The 19,725-nt window shown below is 42.0% G+C and overlaps 1 protein-coding gene across 4 annotated transcripts; it reads right to left on the bottom strand.

Moving 5' to 3' along the window:
• Positions 1-34: 34 nt before the first annotated feature.
• On the bottom strand, positions 35-17,851 carry LOC309515681 (mycocerosic acid synthase-like). Of its 4 annotated transcripts, none has more exons than XM_082193722.1 (7): positions 16,862-17,851; positions 11,905-12,008; positions 10,613-10,766; positions 9,183-9,343; positions 8,151-8,354; positions 7,371-7,552; positions 35-6,284 (listed from the first exon to the last, which is right to left on the bottom strand). In XM_082193722.1, exons 2-7 carry the CDS (start codon positions 11,957-11,959, stop codon positions 741-743), a joined length of 6,300 nt encoding a protein of 2,099 aa, XP_082049848.1. In that variant the 5' UTR covers positions 11,960-12,008; positions 16,862-17,851; the 3' UTR covers positions 35-740. The 4 variants fall into 4 exon arrangements, with proteins under 4 accessions (XP_082049848.1, XP_082049850.1, XP_082049849.1 ...); XM_082193724.1 differs by having other exon boundaries at positions 9,207-9,343; XM_082193723.1 differs by lacking the exon at positions 16,862-17,851 and having other exon boundaries at positions 11,905-12,028.
• Positions 17,852-19,725: the final 1,874 nt, after the last annotated feature.

The raw sequence follows: 19,725 nt of genomic DNA, 5'->3' as shown, positions 1-19,725 counted from the left end.
CCCTCTCTTATCTTACAAGTATCTTACAACATGTGCCCTGAAGTTATTTTTGATTTCCACACATCCACAAGCATTGCTGTTCCTGTTCCTAGGCCAATGCAAATATTAGAACCACACAAGAGTTTATTAATACAAATTAGGATATGTTTTGCATAAAGACCCCATTATAAATCTTCATTCAAATTAATTATCTGTACTAAAGTTACAATCAATACATTTCCCATATAATTCATATTCCACCTAGCAAATAACAGTAAAAAAATAAAAATCAATTGTACTTAAATAATTGAAGGCTGTAATCATAGGCACGCCTCCAGAGCAACACTCTACATGCCTACTTAGAAATAAACACCATTTTTTTCAACTGAGCTTCATGCCAGGTAGGTCTGTGTTGGCCTGTGGTGTTACATACAGATACATCTGTTTTGCACAATCAGAAATTTGTAGCTTAGCAGAAATTCTGTATTGTGCACCGAACTGAAAAGACATTGGACTTGCTCCATTTGTCATATGCATTTATATCTTCTACCACAAGCCACCTACTGTGCCTACGTCTTACCCGTCAGACTGTGGTGATAGGCATGGCCAGAACGTGTCCTGTATAGAGAGAGGTTTCCATTTTGGGGACTAGTAGTACCGTGGCGATCAAGGGGTTTTGAGGTTTTGAACTGCAAAAAACAAACCTTGAACACTAAGCCATTACTGATAATTAATTTAGTATAATGCCTGGAAATGCATTTCTACAACCAGCTTCCAACATCAGTACCTTCAGCTCCATGAGAATCGGTTGTGTCAGAATTTTCTTTCAAGTATAAGATTAAAGTTGACACAGTGGACTGAGGATCAAGTAGTTTCATGAGAGGTATTTCCACTCTCTTTTCCGTAAAGATACGATTCTGTAGAGTAAAGGCTAATGTAGAGTCTACACCCAATGATGAAAGTGGCGTATGCATTGAAAGATCAACAGGGATAGTTTTAGCCAGGCTTTTCAAAAGTGCAATTGCATAATCTACAGGCTCATTTAGAGAGTGGTTTTTGAATCCAGCTTCACCAGCAAGCTCAGGATTACCACCGGCCTCTTCAGAAACAAGTTCATAAAAGCGACTCTTCAGCGACAAATTTTGAGATAAAACATGATCAGCTAAAGTTTGAAAATTCAATTTTAACACAGCTTGCTGAGGTTTATCCAGAATTAAGCTTCGTTTTAGATATTCATGAACCTCATTCACTTGCAGATCCTCTATTCCTTTCGTTTGTAACCTATAATTTTGATAGTGTTGTTGATCTTGCAAGGCTCCGAGATTTAAAGCACCCCAGTTAATGGACTGCGCTGGAAGGCCACTGTTTCTCCTGTAATGACAGAAGAGATCCAGGAAGGAATTGGCAGCTGCATAGTTTGACTGTGTTGCGTTTCCAAGAAACGATGAAATAGAAGAATAACATACAAAGTGGTCAAGCTCCCTGCCTTGCATGGCACGATGAAGATTGATTACCCCTGCTACCTTTGGATTTAAAACTTCCTCAAAGTTAGACATGTTGAGGGTTTCAAGAAGCCCATCATGCAAAGCCATAGCACTGTGGAATACACCTTTAACAGGAGAGTTTGGGAAAAATTTACTGATCAACTTGATAGCTTTCTCAACCTCTGAACTGCAAACAATGTTAGACTGCAAGTTGACTATTCTGCTCCCTTCACAGTGATCCTGGAGAGCATTTATTTCTTTTTGCTCCTCTGTGCTTGGATTCCTCTGTGAAAGTAGCACAATGCACCTGCCTCCATTCTGAGCTACAAATTTTACAGTTTCTAAGCCAAGCCTAGTGAATTCATCTGCGACTATATAAACTGCATTCTGCTTAAACATTCTCCTGTCTGTTTCAGTCTCGGGTATATCTGATATCTTGCTGTCTTCCTCATCACTTTTTAGTACTGCAACTGGGAAATTCTTGCAGTTGAAATAGGATGCAACATCAGGCCTCAGATGCTTTCCTGCTTGCTGAAAAATGAAATATGCGATATCTTTTAATTGTTTCATATTCATTGACTTCAGCCAACAATACATCTCCTTCTGAGATCGTATCAGATATGCTTTCTGGAAAATGCGGATAAGACTGACAGTGTGAATATGGATATTTTCATGATCACTCCCAGCCAGATACCTCAAACATTCTGGTTGTTCATTGCCATAAACCAGTACAACATCTCGGAGATGGAAAAGACAGCTTAGGCCCTCTTTAAATAGTCCATTTAGTGGAGGTAGAAAAATAAGGGCATTGCACTGATTAACACGTTGCCATAGACCAGTTGTATGGTTTGTAACTATTATTTTCCAACCTAATTCCTGAGCTGAAAAAGTAAGCACTTTGCCCAAAACTGACTCAGGCTCAGTGCAAACAATACCTAATATTTCATTATGTTTTGGCACTGGCAGCGTTTGATGAAAAATCTCCCTTGCTACCCAGAAGAATGAAGTACATGGTATATTTCTGAAACATGGAAATTTTTGAGTACTGAAACAAACTGTTTCTGGAATATTAATTCTTGACGCTGCAGAAACCGGATAACATGAAGCAATATGATCTCCCACTTTTACCTTTTTCACCTCACTACCTGTTGCTGTTACAGTGCCAGTAAAGTCTAGAGCTAATAGCTTGTGTTTATCTATAGTATCTGAATTCCAATACAACGTTTTCCCAAACTTGCAGCTGGACATGCTAACAGGGAAATAGTCTTCTGAGTGGATGCTTATTTTTTCAAGTTGAACTTCAACACTGTGGTTGCCAAGTTGAGTACGTGAGTTGGCAACTTTAACTGACAGATCATTCATACAGTATGGATCTCCTGTATACAAGATGCAGAAGTCTGAGTTCTGAAGTGGGTGGGAAGGTGTATTGAAGGCTGTGGGTTCAATCTGTGTGCGCCTAATTTCAGAACTATAAATTCGTCCCTCATCAATCCAGACTTCTGGATAATCCTGTGCTTTATATTTTACTAAAACATCAGCTAAGGCCGAGATATCTATTGCATTTGTAGAGCTGATGTCAATAATCTGAAACGTTATTTCCGGGACTTCAACCATACATGTTCGAGCCATGCCGTACAAACCAAAGCCAGTGTTTATATGGTCTACTTTCCTTTCTGATGTCCTGTAAGTGATTACTGTAATGGAGCAATGGGACTTCTTCTCCTTTAATGCAATAACAACTTGGCGAAATGCCTCACAGCATCTTACTGAATGTTTCACCACTTTCTCTGGCAAATTTTCATTCAGTTTTTGGATGCCCCACATAAACAGAACATCATCATAACCCTGCAGTTCCATATTAATCTTACTTTGTGCATAGGTATCTGTTCTCTTAGCTGCCAACAATTTCTCCCATTCCTGATACGCAACAAATCTAGACTCGCTATGTAAGTAATTCTTGAGCTGCTGCGATATTCCAAATTTGTCAGCAAACACCACAACTCGAGGTGCTTTGGGCAGATTATGCATTGCTTGATCAGAAGTTATTTCCTTCCACTGATTTTCAAACAACAATTCATTTTGTTTCCTGGGAATTTCCTGCACCAAATTAATTTGAACACATCTCAGTTCTACCAGAACGGAGCCTTGTTTGTCTGTGAAGCATCCACAAAACTCTAAGAAATTGTCAGTGGACTTGGTTGTTTTTAAATATATAATCATTTCCTCTTCCAATGAGCGAGCAACTGCAAGACTACTTATACCAGAAGGTAAAACTACTTTGTTATTGGAAGTAACTGCAGCCAGAATACCTACCATTTGCAGAAAACAATCTAAAAGGACTGGATGGATATAATACTCATACATTTCTTCTACTGTTTGTCTCTTCACTGTAACAGTTGTCACAGCTTCTTTCAAGTCTTCACAATAAAATACATTACTTAGCTGCCTGAAAGTAGCATCATAGTTGGATCCAGACTGAGCCAATATTTCATAAACCTCATCTTCGCTAACAACAGATCTACACCTCTGAAAAATGTCTTTTAAGGAAATAATCTTTTCTTCAATTGATGTTTCAGGGTTCTTTCTGACTTGTCCCGAAGCATAAACTGTATTAGCTGAACCTGATTGTATTCTGAATTTTGACACTGTTTGTTGTGGCTCAACCTTTATCTTCAAAGCATGGAGATTTTCATTTAAAACACATGGTGCAGGGAAAAATATATTCATTTGACAATAACTTAAGGGTACTTTTGGCCTTGAGCTCGTCATCACGGCTGCCAGAGCAAGTTCCACCAAAACAGCTACAGGAATTAATGCAGCACAGTAGTTCTTGTGCTCATATAAATGTGGTTTCAGAGCCTCAGAAATAGAACAAATGAATTCTGAGTTATCCTTATTTGTACTGCAAATTAAAGAATGGTTTGAGCTTACACCTCTGCTGTTTGCTTTCTGATGCAGCATGAGTTTCTGATGATCAAAGTGATACCTGGGATAAGCTGATGATACACTTTGATAACCTTCATAAAAATGCTGCCAATTCACATTCAATCCCAATTCAAAAAGATCTTTCACTAGATTAAGAAGAGTCACATATTCCCTATCCGTTTGCAAAGAATGTAAAACTCTGGTTTGCGTCCCTAATGTCTCAATGATGTATCTCTGCAAAGCTCTTTGAGGACCTATTTCCACAAATGCAATGTTGTCCTTGCCTCTTACTGATGTTATTATGGCCCCTGCAAAAGAAACAGGATCCCGAACCTGTCTGGCCCAGTAGGTGCCTGTAACAAAATCACCATCTGAAAAGGCCTTCCCTGTTGCTGTAGAAATAAGCTCAATCTCTGGCTTCCTTTTCTTTAATTCTGATAAGCTTTCTGAGAGTTCTGTTAGTACCGGTTCTATCATGTGGCTGTGATATGCAGCTGGCCCATCTAAAGTATGAAGAAATATGTTTCTTTTACTGAAGTGCTCAGCCAGATCTTTCTGAATGGAGTGGATAGACACTTCATCTCCTGATAGGGTGCAGGACAAAGGACTGTTAAATGCTGCAATGCAGACTTCCCCTGAATATGCTCCAAGGGCTGCTGACACTTCTGCAACGGGAATGTTGTCAACCACCAGCATTCTGCCTCCAGTGACTTTAGCCTGCAGCCTGCTCCTGTGGTAGATGACTTTGACAGCATCTTCCAGGGAAATCAAGCCAGCACAATGGGCAGCAGCTACTTCGCCAACTGAATAGCCAACAGCACCAATTGGCTTAACGCCCCAGTGTTGCAGGAGTGTAACCAAGGCCACCTGCAGAGTAAAGAGTAAGGGCTGGGCAACTTCAGGCCTGGGCAAATCATTGTGCTCACTTTCTGTTAAATTCAAAATTCCAGTGGGTGAAAGCTGCTGAAATAATTGCTTGATTTCAATACATTTGTCTCTGAAGACGGGCTCAGATTTCAGCAGGATTCTACATATCCCTTTGAAATTCAAACCATTACCGGAGAACACAAAGATCAATTCTGCAGGCTTTTTCCGTGAAACAGTTTCCATTTCAGTTGAATTAAGCTGTTGCTGTAAGTGCTGGAGAGAGGATGCCACAAACGCTTTTCTGTATTTGTGGTTTATGTGACTTCTTCTACAAGCAGATGTGTAGGCCACATTTGGGAGTGTCGCTGATTCACTGGTATTAAGGTACCTAGCTGTGTCTTCTATCGCCCTTTTGAGAGAACTTCTTAAAGCTGCCGAAATGACAAATAATTCGACGGGCCTTTTGGCTGGAAGGGTAACCTGGGCCTGTTTAAATTGTTTGACAACCACATGGGCATTGGTCCCACCAAGTCCAAAACAACTGATCCCAGCAACTCTGCCAAAATCCTTGAACTCCTCCCACTTCTCCACTGTTGTTGGGATGGAGAGATTCAGTTTCCCTGTATTTATGCTGCTGGTGCTCTCTGAGAAGTGCAAGGATGGGACTATCTTCCCATGGTGCATCATGAGAAGAACTTTGATTAAGCCTGCTGCCCCAGCAGCCGACTCTGTGTGCCCAATGTTCCCTTTAACGGAGCCAATCTGGAGAGGGGGCAAATCGGGAGGCCTTTTTCTGCCAATGACATTGCCTAAGCTCTCTGCTTCAGTGGCATCTTCAATAGGGATTCCTAGACCATTTGTTTCAATGTACTGAATAGCTGAAGGATCAATATATGTTGGATAAATGTTAAGTAACAACTTCTCTTGTGCTGCTTGAGATGATCGCATGCCTGGAGCAACAGAACTTCCATTCTGGTTGATTGCCGTGATGCTGATGATGCCCCATATTTTGTTGAATTCTTCCTGTGCCTATTTGTGGACAAAAGATTCGAGGAATACACAATGTTATCAAACATTAAGTAACTATTTCAGCATGATTATATTTAGATTTGTTTTAACAGCGACAGCACTGATCGATTTTGTTTGAGAGCAGTGTTTGGACCTTTCAGTAACACTGAATCTTCTCCTCATCTGTAACTTCCCGTGACGTTGCTTTGGTGATATAATTACCAAAGTCCATGATCCTAAACTACCTACTGCAGGCCAGTAGGATATACAACTTTATGCTGAATTCACTTTTTTTCTGCGCCATGGTATTACTTTTTTCTGCACCATTCTTGCTCTCTTAAGCATTACTTACAGTACAAGAGCAGCAAGTTATTCCAGCCATTTATTTCGAGGGATATTGGGGAAATTTGTAATTATTATGTGGCAGTTACACATTTTTTAGTGGCTAACTATTTCTTGTTGGACTGTTTTCTGGTTAATAGTTTGGAATACTTCATTAGTGAGTAAATTAAGGGGTCAGTCTGTTGTAATCAGAATGTCAGACTAGTACTGGGAAGATCAAGTTTCAAATCTGCTTTCAGTCATTAATCTAATCGTGTGGCTTTAGATCAATGACCATCTTTCAGTCATTGGATAACAGGGTAGAGCACAACGTATGTATGACACCTTGAGTTCCTTTGAAGAAAGACAGGATATAAATATAATAAATAAATAGTATCTGTTTAGAAGAGAGTCTCATGATAATTGGGAATCTCTCCAATAACTTCTAATTTAGATACCAATCAGAATTCAGAGGTTAAAACCTCTAGTTCAGGGGATCATGCCAAGAAACAGCAGCCAAAGGTAGATGGCCATTTTGAAGGCTTAGTGACATAGGCAGAGAATCTTTCTGGAACTGTTTCTGGAGATTTGAGACAGAGTAGCATCAGTGCTACCTTGAAGGAATGCCTGTTTGCCTCCACTTAGGTTCTGCTTGGGCATATTTTTTAAAAAAGCAAATATTACAAAGCCAGCAAGTCTCTGGTGTTCTCCTTTCCAAAGCACACTAGACCCAATGAACATCCCTGGGACATTTGGGAAATTGAGAGTTCAGTATAAACACCCTACCTTTACCAGTGGCTTTAATAAAAGAACGCCACATCCTTCTCCTCTTCCATAGCCACCTGCATGTTTAGAGAAGGGTTTACTAATTCCGTCAGGTGATAAAAGGTTTGCTTTACTCAGAGATACAAACTTCCAAGGCTCTATGATGCAATTTACTCCTCCGCAGATAGCAGATTCGCAGTCTCCTATATCAAAGGTACAGAAAAACAAAACGAGCCTGAAATCATGAAAGGGGGAAAACAAATATTTCATTCACGTAGCCACGAGGTGTTGATACCATCTGTGTCATCATGGTGATTTCTCTTGCAGAATCCTTTCTTGGGCATATCTTTGTCTCTCATCTCCATGTTTTAAACTAGCCTCTCCTGGATCAGGCAGGGCATAAGCAGTGGAACGTTGGTTGTCGAACGTAATCCGTTCTGGAAGACCATTTGACTTCCAAAACGTTCGACAACTGAGGCGCAATTGCCGGCTGGCAAAATCCACTGAAAAAATGGAGAAATGCACCTCAGAAGCAATTCGACCTCCGAGGCGCGTTCAAAAATGGAAGCATTCACTTCCGGGTTGTCAGCGTTTGAAATCCGCAACGTTCAACTTCCGAAGTGTTTGACAACCGAGGTTCCATGCACCACCTAGCTCAGTGCATTACAGTTGATATAATACACAGAAAAATCATTTAGTGATCCACTAAGACCCTCAGCAATTTTCAAGTGGTCTAGGGGGGGGGGGAGTTTGGGAATCACGGTTAATGGTATGCATAAGAAACCTAGTAACCAAGAATACCTTGTTTAATGGCTTTGTAACCAAGGTCCAAAGCAGAGAGAAAAGATGAACAAGCTGTATCAATGGCAATTGATGGTCCAGTCAAATTAAAACTGTATGAAATCCGATGAGCAGCTGTACTCATTGCTGCCCCTGTGGCATCATAATGGTTTATTTCAGCAACTGCCCTGCTGGTTATAGATTCATAGTCTCGATTCATCAGGCCTGTAAATACAGAACATTTGTTTTTAAGGTCAATGTACACTCAAATCTACATCTAGTACTGGTTTTTATCCTTCACCTCCTATCCTACAATTATTTATTATTTCACTTTTATTCTGTGTTTCTTCTAAGGCACTTAAGCAGCATGTGTTTCCCCATCTCAGTTTCCCTTCACAGTAAATCTGATAACCAGCCTCACACAACCAACATGCTTAAGTTTTATTAATGCATGAAGGGGTTAAAAACACAGAGTGAGCTCTCCTGCCAAGCTTAGCTATGTCACTTCCCCTGACCTTGGGATGAGATAGGTAATCAGGCTTATGGTCCCATCTACTTGAGAAGCTCGGTGTGTGAGGAGGTTTGAGCTGCTTGTTTCAGCTCAGCCACATGGCTCTCACCAGCCACCCTTGTGTTCATATTCCAATAAATCTAGGAACTTTTACCACTTTGTAACTAAGCTAAGTTTTCCTGCCTGTGCAGTGTTTTCTGATGAACGTATGGAAAAGCACATGAAGCTGACATTTGATGAGTTTGTAAGTAAACCAATTTTTAAATTACCAAACTTGTGGCCTTTTCCTATGCTGGGGAAGAGAGGAATTTAGGAACTCACTTGGAAAGACATATTTTAAAGGCCTAACAATATTATCCAATATTGTCAATTCTGACAAAGCAATTATCTAGCGTCTTCCAACATCATTTTATTTGGAATTGCCAGGTGTAAACACCCATATAGATGTGGTGTTACCAATCGTTGTGTGGCTCCCTCTAAAGCAGATATATGGTATGCAATGTAAATATACAAAATCTTCTGCATCATAGCTATTATCTTACCAACAAAAACCCCTGTTTTGGTACCACTAATGTTTTCAGGAGTGACTCCTGCATCTTCCAGCGCTCTGTAGGTACATTCCATGAGTAACTTTTGCTGAGGATCCATACGCTCAGCTTCCTCATTGCTGATGCCAAACAGCTTGTTATCGAATGCATTCAATCTAAAAAAATTAAATGGAGGTATGACATGATAAACGGTGTGATTCACATACTGCTTAATCCAACATGCTCTGATAAGATATACTTAAAATTCATTGAAGCCTAATACTACATGTTGTAAGGTAAAGGTAAAGGGACCCCTGACCATTAGGTCCAGTCGTCACCGACTCTGGGGTTGTGGCGCTCATCTCGCTTTATTGGCCGAGGGAGCAGGCGTACAGCTTCCAGCACATAAATTATCAAGATAGGACACAGCAAATAGGACACTGTGCCCATGTCATTTCATAGCACAGTGGTACCTTAGTCTGTTCTTAAACCAAGGTGTGCTTTCCCATAGCAGCAGGGACTCAATTTACAAATGAAACAAACTCAACGGGAAGTGGAACATGTTCTGCTTCCAAGGCAAAGTTCACAAACCAAAACACCTTCCAGGTTTGCAGCATTCTAAATCCAAGTTGTTCATAAACTAAGCTGTTCTTAAACCAAGGTGCCACTGTATGAAGCTGGTGGAAATACCAGTGAAACACCACGGCTTGAAACTACTGCACCAGGAAAAGCTGCACTGCAGTATAATCAGGGCTCCCCCACCAGAACTCGCTGGAACTCAGTTTGGCATCTCTCAGGTGGGCACCATTGCCATTATAAGAGGACAAGGGAGGTGTTCATAGTGAGTTCCACCACCTCTTTTTCTAGAAAAAGAGCGCTGGGAATAAGGATAACTCTCATGTGGGAGACAACAGTGCTAAAATGGGTTATAGCTGCCTTAGTCCCAGGGTATGATCTGAAGCAAGAATGAGGCATTTGTTGGGCACACTGGCTGTGATTTATGGGACATTTGGAGGAGCATAGAGACAACATCTGGTCTGAAGGCACTTAGGAACATCTCCTTACTGAAGCTGAGCAGGTCCAGATGTACCTGGGTTGGTGACCGCCTGGGAACTTGGATTCCATGATGGGTATAAAGTATAATGAAATAATAATGATAATAATGAATTTATTATTGTTGTGGCGATTATTAACTAGTCACTTTTTCAGAAAAAAAAGAACTCAAAGAGACTTGAAATGTGTTTCTGCTCATGCTGCTCACCAAACCACCTCAGCATGGGTCCTGCCCTCAAGGCCTTTATAACGCAGCTCTTTGAGACTGCTCGTTAGTTTTAAGTTTTGAAAGGTTCATATAATAACACATATTACATCAGCGAGTCATTTCAAGGGGGAAATGTGCAAGTTTAGAAAGTCTGAAGGATTTATTAGCAAAATATATGACTTACTCATCAAGAAGAGCAGCACGAGTTGTACGTATTTTACCTGGTTTGTCGTCACCTGGATCATACCACTCTCTAATGTTAAATCTTTCTGGAGGTATTTCTGCAGTGCAGTTTCTGCCATTCACTAACACTTTCCAGAAACTGTCAATTCCTTCACCTGTTGCAAGAAGATTTAAATATACATTTTTAGATGTATTAAAATATACTGTTTCCGTTTTCAAAATGTCAAACCTGTCTTGTTCAGTTTATCTGAACTTACACGAGAAATCCAACTTTCAAAATGCGATACAAATTAAATTTGAATTTCAAGTGCTACAAAATTTCAAATTTCATAGAAAATTGGACCTTTTCCTAAATCACATAATCTCATTATACTGTCTGTAATTTTTCTGCATGCTGTTCCTATGAAAATTGCATTCAGCTGTTACCATATTTGTTTGGATGGCATCTCGCAGATGAGAGCCATCTAGTTGCGAAGGCATAAGGTTTAGGTTAGCATATTCCAAGTTCAGGAAGGCAAAATACATAATTAAATTGATATGTGCTATTCTGCTTGTTGTGGAAGTTAGATCAGACATTTAAAGAGTATTGATGAGATGCAAAATTCCAAGATTTGTCATGTAACAAACCTGAATTTCCAGTGGACTTCATAATATCACAGACATTCACTTCTCCATGTTCATGACAGGGACATATTAAAAATATTTCTAGCAAGAATTAAAATATTGGTATCTCTCAATAACCAGTGCTGAGTTCTTAGTTTACTTTTACTTTAAATCATGAGAAAGCTTTATGCTGTAGAACAATAAAAATAGTGAAAGAAACATGGATAACTTTCTTATATCACAGACAATATCACAGACATTCACTTCTCCATGTTCATGACAGGGACATATTAAAAATATTTCTAGCAAGAATTTAAATACAGTGGTACCTCAGATTAAGTACTTAAGTCGTTCCGGAGGTCCGTTCTTAACCTGAAACTGTTCTTAACTTGAAGCACCACTTTAGCTAATGGGGCCTCCTGCTGCTGCCGCACCGCCAGAGCACGATTTCTGTTCTTATCCTGAAGCAAAGTTCTTAACCTAAGGTAATATTTCTGGGTTAGCGGAGTGTGTAACCTGAAGCATATGTAACTCGAGGTACCACTGTATTGGTATCTCTCAATAACTAGTGCTGAGTTCTTAGTTTACTCTTACTTTAAATCACGAGAAAGCTTTATGCCATAGAACAATAAAAAGAGTGAAAGAAACATGGATAACTTTCTTATATCACTCCCCCACCCAAAGACTTACCTCCAGGAAAGTTGCATCCTATACCCACAATAGCTATTTCATTCTCAGACGCCATCTTTATTTTATTTTTCTACTTGTGTTGGTCACTGAATAAGGCAATCGTCCTGTGGAAAAGAAGGTAGAGTTGTAAATATTTATTAATTGGTGACTACTCCTTGAAATATAAGCAACCCTTTGTGATGACCGCAGAGTAATATTCTTCGATGAAGAGCAGACCAGTTCATAAATGTGTGTCTGTGTGTGTGCGCGTGTTTACGATATATCTATACAGTACCAATCTCTGAGGTACGTTGAGATTCAGATGTGATCCTATTGCAATAAACAAACAGAACAGCAGGCGGCAACCTACAGGTCACCTGGGCAACCAAGCACAGATGAAGGGAAAGTTCAAGGTCTATTGTGGAGGTCAAAGAAAGAGGACTGACATCCAAGTCCTGTGTAAGAAAAGTAGGCAGTTCCATAAAGATTGATACGCATACATGAGTTGGCTGCTGAAGAGGAAGTCAATGTTTCGAGACGTAAGACTCTCCTGAGGGGCAGACTGTGAGCACTGAGGGGAATTCCAAGGCCCCACCTTCCCCTTTACCTTTAAAGCAGAATCTTGCCCCATTGAACAGTCACAGCATCCCCCAAAGGGTCCTGTCAGTAGTGCTTGCCGAGAGACCCTTATTCCCCTCACGCCGCTACACTTCTCAGGGCGGCGAAACAATAAATCCCTCTTACCTCTTTTTAATAATAATAATTTTTATTTATACCCTGCCCTCCCCAGCCTAGGCCGGACTCAGAGCGGCTTACAAGCAATAATACAAACAAGTTGAATGATTACAACTTAAAAGCAAAATTAAAATACATTAAAATATTGAACATTAAAATATTAAAATGTAGCCTCATCGCAGGAGAAGGAAAGGAAAAAAGAAAGAAAGAGAGGGAGGGAGGGAATCAAACTGGCTCCAAGCCAAAGGCCAGGCAGAACAACTCTGTCTTACAGGCCCTGCAGAAAGAGATCAGATCCTGCAGGGCCCTGGTCTCATGAGGCAGAGCGTTCCACCAGGCCGGAGCCACAGCTGAAAAGGCCCTGGCTCTGGTTGAAGCCAATCTAACTTCCTTAGGGCCCGGGACCACTAGGGTGTTGCTATTTATGGACCTTGAGGCTCTCCGTGGGGCATACCGGGAAAGGCGGTCCCGTAGGTACGAGGGTCCTAGGCCGTGAAGGGCTTTAAAGGTCAAAAGCAGCACCTTAAATCTGACCCTGTACTCCACCGGGAGCCAGTGCAGCTTGAAAAGCACTGGGTGAATATGCTCCCATGGCAGAGACCCCGTGAGGAGCCTCGCTGCAGCATTCTGCACCCGCTGGAGTTTCTGGGACAGCTTCAAGGGCAGCCCCGCGTAGAGCGAATTACAGTAGTCAAGCCTGGAGGTGACCGTTGCATGGATCACTGTGGCCAGGTCGGGGCGGGAAAGGTAAGTTCAAGGTAATAGACCTTGAACTTTCCCTTCATCTGTGCTTGGTTGCCCAGGTGACCTGTAGGTTGCCGCCTGCTGTTCTGTTTGTTTATTGCAACAGGATCAAATCTGAATCTCAATGTACCTCAGAGATTGGTGCTGTATAGATATTAATAAGGAGTATACAGTGGTACCTCGGGTTACATACGCTTCAGGTTACAGACTCCGCTAACCCAGAAATAGTGGTTCAATTTAAGAACTTTGCTTCAGGAGAAGAACAGAAATTGTGCTCCGGCGGCGCAGCAGCAGGTTAAGAACAGTTTCAGGTTAAGAACGGACCTCCGGAACGAATTAAGTACTTAACCTGAGGTACCACTGTAATGGGGAAAGTGCTCTAGAGAGTGTGAGGTAACTTACACTTGACGTACTACAGGTACGCCAATTCTAGGGGGTGGAGGTGTCTTCAGCCTCCTCAATATTTGTTTGAAGGGGCCCAACGCCCCCCCCCCAAAAAAAATATTGAGGGAGACTGGTGCAACACACACTGACACACACACCCCAATCTTGGGGGGCAACCTGGCGCCTCTCACATAACATCTAACCTTTTAAAAATAAAATAAAATGTTTCTATTACAGTGGTACCTTAGTTCTCAAACGCCTTGGTTCCCAAATGCCGAAAAACCCGGAAGTAAGTGTTTTTGGGAAGCCGAACGTCCGATGTGGCTGTCGGCTGCTGTTTCTGGGGCGCCTTCACCTATCAGAAGCTGCGCCTTGGTTTTTGAACATTTGAGAAGTCATATGGACTTCTGGAACAGATTAAGTTTGGTACTTTTGTTTTTGCTATTTCTTTTGCATTTTTGTTTATGAGGCTTTTTTGGTTAATTTTGTGTGTGACTGTGTGGAACCCAGTTCAGCTACTGTTTGAGTGAGTGAGTGACTGCGGAAATGGATAACACACACACACACACCCATCCAAACAATGACAACCATCAGTGCAGGTAAGAAAAAATAATAATTTTAATTTTTCTCATCTACAAAACTTATTTATTTTATAGTACAGTTGATTATTGCTTTCATTTTATGGATTAGTTGTATTGTTAGTGAAATTCATGTTAAATTGCTGTTTTAGGGGTTGTTTTTAAAAGTCTGGAGCGGATTAATCCATTTTGCATTACTTTCTATGGGAAAACAAATCAAGATGGATTTTTAATAAACAGGAAGCCAGAGATGTCTAAGTCTTCACAGCAAAGGAGAATCCTGTTGTGGACAAAGGCTGTCATCAAGTGAGACGATGAAGTGGTCCTAATTATTTGAAGGGCAGAAAGCTACATTTGGGCAGGAATGTAGTCACCTAGTCTTTATGGGGTTAGATTTCATACTTCTTCTTATAAGACGGAGTAAGCCTCCAGCTTTTTGAGTTTTCTCCCCAATTCTTTTCAGCTTCTGTTTATAAACATCCTGTTTTGGCTGGCCTAGATATATAAATTGAGCAGCTGCACTCACTTTACTCCTTACAAAAGATGTTCCTGTGTAAAATGAGCTTTTCTCTTTTATTAGGAGCTATCGAAGAAAGTCCAATAAAAATAAAAATATCCCACTCACATCCCATCCCTCTGTGAAGTATTTCACACTTGCATTGTTTGCAACAAGCTGTTTATGTTAATGTTAAGCAATTGTTGTGTAAGCGCCTATACTTTGCCCTTTGCAGAAATTTCAACCTGGTCTATTTCTGCATTGTGCTATTGACATTTAAAACAACCATTTTAATTCCTTACTCCCCAGGACAATTTTTCTATAATGACAAATCATAATTGAGTATCAGTACATTAAGGCGTGAGATGATTATCGGAACCAGTTTGCAGAAACAGCTACCAACAGTTTAGGAATGCAGCAGTTCTGCTACGGCAAGAGCAGGGGACGGAGGCATCCTCCCTTTGAGATGGAATGCACAGAGTCTCTTCCTTTAACTGATGACTAACAATGTAGTCACAGTGTAATGAATCTGAGGATCCTCCCAGCTCCCACACAAATAAGATGTTTTCAGAAGAGCATGGAAGCTCTCCTGTTTGCACACCAGCATTTTGTTTCTGACAGTGGCTAACCAGATGCCTCTGGAAAGTTTTGTAAAATTGTACCAGGGGTTATTCCAGATCTGCTATTTCTGGATAGGCTTCAGTCACATACCAAAAAATTCAGGCTGCACAATTAAAGCTGATAGGGTGCTGTTGCACAACAAAAACACTCCCCCCCCACACCAGAAAAGGTAGAATTTTGGGATAAGGGGATTGGGGGGCGATTGCACTGGAAAGTGCGGAATAATTTATTTATTAAATGTATATATCTACTTATTGATTTATCGATTAAATGTATATACGTACAAGGATCACAGAGCAGTTTACAATATAAAAACACAAAAGTACATAATGTAATAAGAAACAAAGCAATACCCTCGCCCCTCACCTTTTCCGGATTGAGAGAGTCATCTGACCAGTGAGGGCGCCCAGCTCCTTAAAAAAAAGATCAGCCCCCCCCCCCCAGTGCCTTGGCCCCAAGGAGCTGGCGCTCTGGTCCCACACAGTTCAAAAGGCCTGGTTGAAGAGGGATGTTTTCACTTGGCACCTATAAATATGTAATGAAGGCACCAGGCTTTGAAATTCCCGAAGTAACATGCTTCAGCTAAGGGGTAATTCCGCTTCCTCTACTCATGTTCTCTGGGACACATCTGCCTGCAAATATGCATATTTATCCTAAGTATATCATATAGCATTAAGACCAGTGCTTTTATTAAAGAAAAAAAAGGTGTCGGTACTCAGTTTGGCTGGATCATGCCCAATATCCTTATGGAAACAATGAAACAATTGTTATGCCTCCCGATAAAACGAAAAGAAGATCTTATTATGGAAAAACTAATACTGAACCATCTTCAATAAAAGCATCCTGGGCACATTGGAAAAAAGCAGCTGAATAGCTTTGTAGGTGTAAATAAAGCACATTCTGTAAGTTTCTACAAGCAGTTAGAAACACACAAGTAAAATATTAACTGCTCAACGACTTTATGATTTCAGATAACTTCAGGTGTGCATGCATTAGAGATATATACACCGCCTATGTGTGACGGGGGCAAACTGGTCCTGGGTGCCCATTTCTCCAAAACATTGTCAATAAAAGTTATGTTTGAATTAATCAGCTACAGAACAGAATGTTATCTTTTCCAAGGAGAAAAGGCTGAATTGTTCAATCTACATTACACACACACACACACACACACACACACATATACATATACACACTAAACATTATATGCGGATACTCACATAAACAAAAAGCTTGAAAGACATACACATGATGTACAATAGTAGTACAGAGAACAACTTGAAGCATTCTGTTTACATATTTAAGATTTCCATACAATAAACACAATCACATATAAATAAAGCCCATCCTTTTTTTTTAATGCACTTCTCCATTTTCTTTGTTTCTGCAACAAATACTTCCTCTGTTTAATAACACCTACCTTAGGCATGGATTTCCCAGGTTCCATGTGATCTTTATAAGGATCAGTTATCAGTTACACTGTCAATGAATCCCCAGTCCTTAGTCTCTGTACAAAAGTCCTTAGTTGCTCTTCATATTTTCTAGACGCATTCAGGCTAGGCTGTCTGGTTATACCAGAACAGGCATCATGCTTAATTGGCAAGTAAACAGCACGTGGTTTAGTACACTGTCTTTCAACAGAGATCGCAGAAGCTAATGAAACATGAATAAGATTTAGAAAGATAAAATTGTCATGGCAGAAGCAACAGCCTCAGACCAAATGAATAATGAGATCCTAGGCAAGATAAATAAATCTTACTTTTTTAGCACAGTGGATAACACTATCATAATTATAAGTGTCCCATATTGTAATAGGAAGATTGGTTTTACTGGTCAGTTGCTGCAACTCATATATGTTAAGGGAGCTACAGAAAGAGAGCCAGCTGTCAGTACAGTGGTACCTCGGGTTAAGTACTTAATTCATTCCAGAGGTCTGTTCTTAACCTGAAACTGTTCTTAACCTGGAGCACCACTTTAGCTAATGGGGCCTCCTGCTGTTGCCGCGCTGCCAGAGCACGATTTCTGTTCTCATCCTGAAGCAAAGTTCTTAACCCGAGGTACTATTTCTGGGTTAGCGGAGTCTGTAGCCTGAAGCGTATGTAACCCGAGGTACCACTGTACATGCCATCTCCACCCTGACCAGTCCCCTTACCAACCAAAAGCATTCCTCAGTGTCAAACTAGATATGATGCTAAATGCATAATTGCCAGTCACGTCCCTGTGTGTTTTTAAAATAAGAAGTACCGGTAATCAACTTTTTGTGGGTTGAGGGCTGCATCCCTTGGGGCAAAGTAGTGGTGGTGGGCAGAGCTGTAGCTACAGGGGGGGCTAGCCAGGTTGTTTGCCCCAGGCGAAGCCTCCAGAGGGACAAAATTGAGGCTCGCGGCCTGTGTGTGTGTGTCTCTCTGTGCGTGTGCGCGCACAAAAGCACATGGGGCGGTGCAAAACTGGGTCTTTGACCTGGGTGAAATAAAGCCTAGTTTCGCCCCTGGTGGGGGGACTCACATAGCAGTCAGCAGCTATCCATTTCTATTTCCCTCCTCATGCTTGCTCTCAGCAGTGGAGCAAGCCGATTGGGCGCCTGGGGCAGCGCTCGTGACCGCAGGGTGGGGCCAGTCGCCCATGGGGGCGGTGACAGTCGCCTGCGGGGCCTCCAAGGAGTCTGCCTGCCTCCTCCCATTCAGCCACCCTACAGCTGAGGGGGAGGTGGCGGGCAGACCGTTTGGGGCAGCGCTGATTCTGTGGACGCCCAAGCCACCGCGTCACTCCCAGGAGAGACATGTAGTTCGGGTGCGCTGCAGGCCCTGCGCTGAGTGCCTCCCGACATTTTGTCACCCCCTCGGTGGTGACACCCGGGCCACCCGCACCCCCTTCCTCCGACCCTGCTTGTTCTCCCTCCCTCTCCCTGCCCCACCCTCCTCCCTGCGACTCCCAGCCTATTCATCCATTCTGCCCCACACCCCACAAACATCAATTCATACAAGCACAGAGAAACACACAGGCCACCTCCTTCCCCCCACCCCACCCAGCCACTTTTGTAGATTGGTCTGCTTTCCCTCAAACCAGCTTCCACCTAGTTAAAACGCCATATTCACTTCGCAGTTAAGCTGAGGTGTGCGCATTTGAGACGAACATTGCACATGTGCAAATGACAGCTTCATGATTAGAAGTGGTGAGGGGGAGGGGTTGCAGACATGGGGAGACCAAAGAGGTGATGCGCATTGAATAATAATAATAATAATAATAATAATAATAATAATAATAAATTTTATTTATATCCCGCCCTCCCCAGCCGAAGCCAGGCTCAGGGCGGCTAATAACACTAAAATAGTGCAACATTATAAAAACATCATAAGAATTAATTAAAATCAAAATTGATGGCAACCATAAACTAAAGTATTGTAAAGATTGCCAAAGGAGGGAGTCAGGCTGTGCCCTAACCAAAGGCCTGGTGGAACAGCTCTGTCTTGCAGGCCCTGTGGAAAGATGTCAAGTCCTGCAGGGCCCTTGTCTCTTGTGACAGAGCGTTCCACCAGGTTGGAGCCGCAGCCGAAAAAGCCCTGGCTCTAGTTGAGGCCAGCCTAACCTCTCTGTGGCCTGGGACCTTCAAGATGTTTTTATTTGAGGACCGTAAGTTCCTCTGTGGGGCATACCAGGAGAGGCGGTCCCGTAGATACGAGGGTCCTAGGCCGTATAGGTTAAAACCAGCACCTTAAACCTGATCCTGTACTCCACCGGGAGCCAGTGCAGCTGGTATAGCACCGGATGAATGTGATAAAGATAAAGACATCTCTGTCCTGTCTCTGGTGTGCACAGAAACATGCAACTGTGACTTGAAATGCAGCGGTGGTAGGGCAAACTTTTATGGCTGGGTGGCCATCTGTTATGGATGCTTGAGTTGAGATTCCGGCATTGCAGGGGGTTGGACTAGATGACCCTAAGAGCCCTTTCAGCTCTATAATTCTATGAGTCTAAGCCACTAATGTGTACATAGCCTCAGTCTCTTGGAACAGCACAAAGAAACCTATAGGTTCCATTTCAGTCTCTGCTTGTTGTCAGAATGAATGCTCCCCACATTAAATGGGGGGCGCCCTTTGCGTGGTCGTGCACAGCTCCCTGGACCCTATGCGGCACCATTAGCAACGGCTTGGCTTCGCCTTCCCCAGATGGGATACCTGGAGGTCTCCGCCTACCTCAGCCAGCTGCCCAATCCCGCCTGGGGAGGCGTTGCCAAGGTGATCAGGCCAGGTAGGGGGAGGGAACACCTGCCCACACAATAGAGGG

Source organism: Podarcis vaucheri (genome assembly GCF_965113315.1).
Source record: "Podarcis vaucheri genome assembly, chromosome: 12".
In the NCBI taxonomy this organism is placed as follows: Eukaryota; Metazoa; Chordata; class Lepidosauria; order Squamata; family Lacertidae; genus Podarcis; species Podarcis vaucheri.
Note: the sequence above shows the minus strand (reverse complement) of the source record. Positions and strands in the feature narration are given on the sequence as shown.

Excerpts from the sequence above, each read along its gene's own strand:
- LOC309515681 (XM_082193722.1), bottom strand. The coding sequence starts at position 11,959 with ATGGCGTCTGAGAATGAAATAGCTATTGTGGGTATAGGATGCAACTTT. Across the intron at positions 10,767-11,904 it reads AGGATGCAACTTTCCTGGAG|GTGAAGGAATTGACAGTTTC; the intron begins GTAAGTCTTTGG and ends TTCTTGCAACAG. Across the intron at positions 6,285-7,370 it reads TATTAAAGCCACTGGTAAAG|GCACAGGAAGAATTCAACAA; the intron begins GTAGGGTGTTTA and ends GTCCACAAATAG.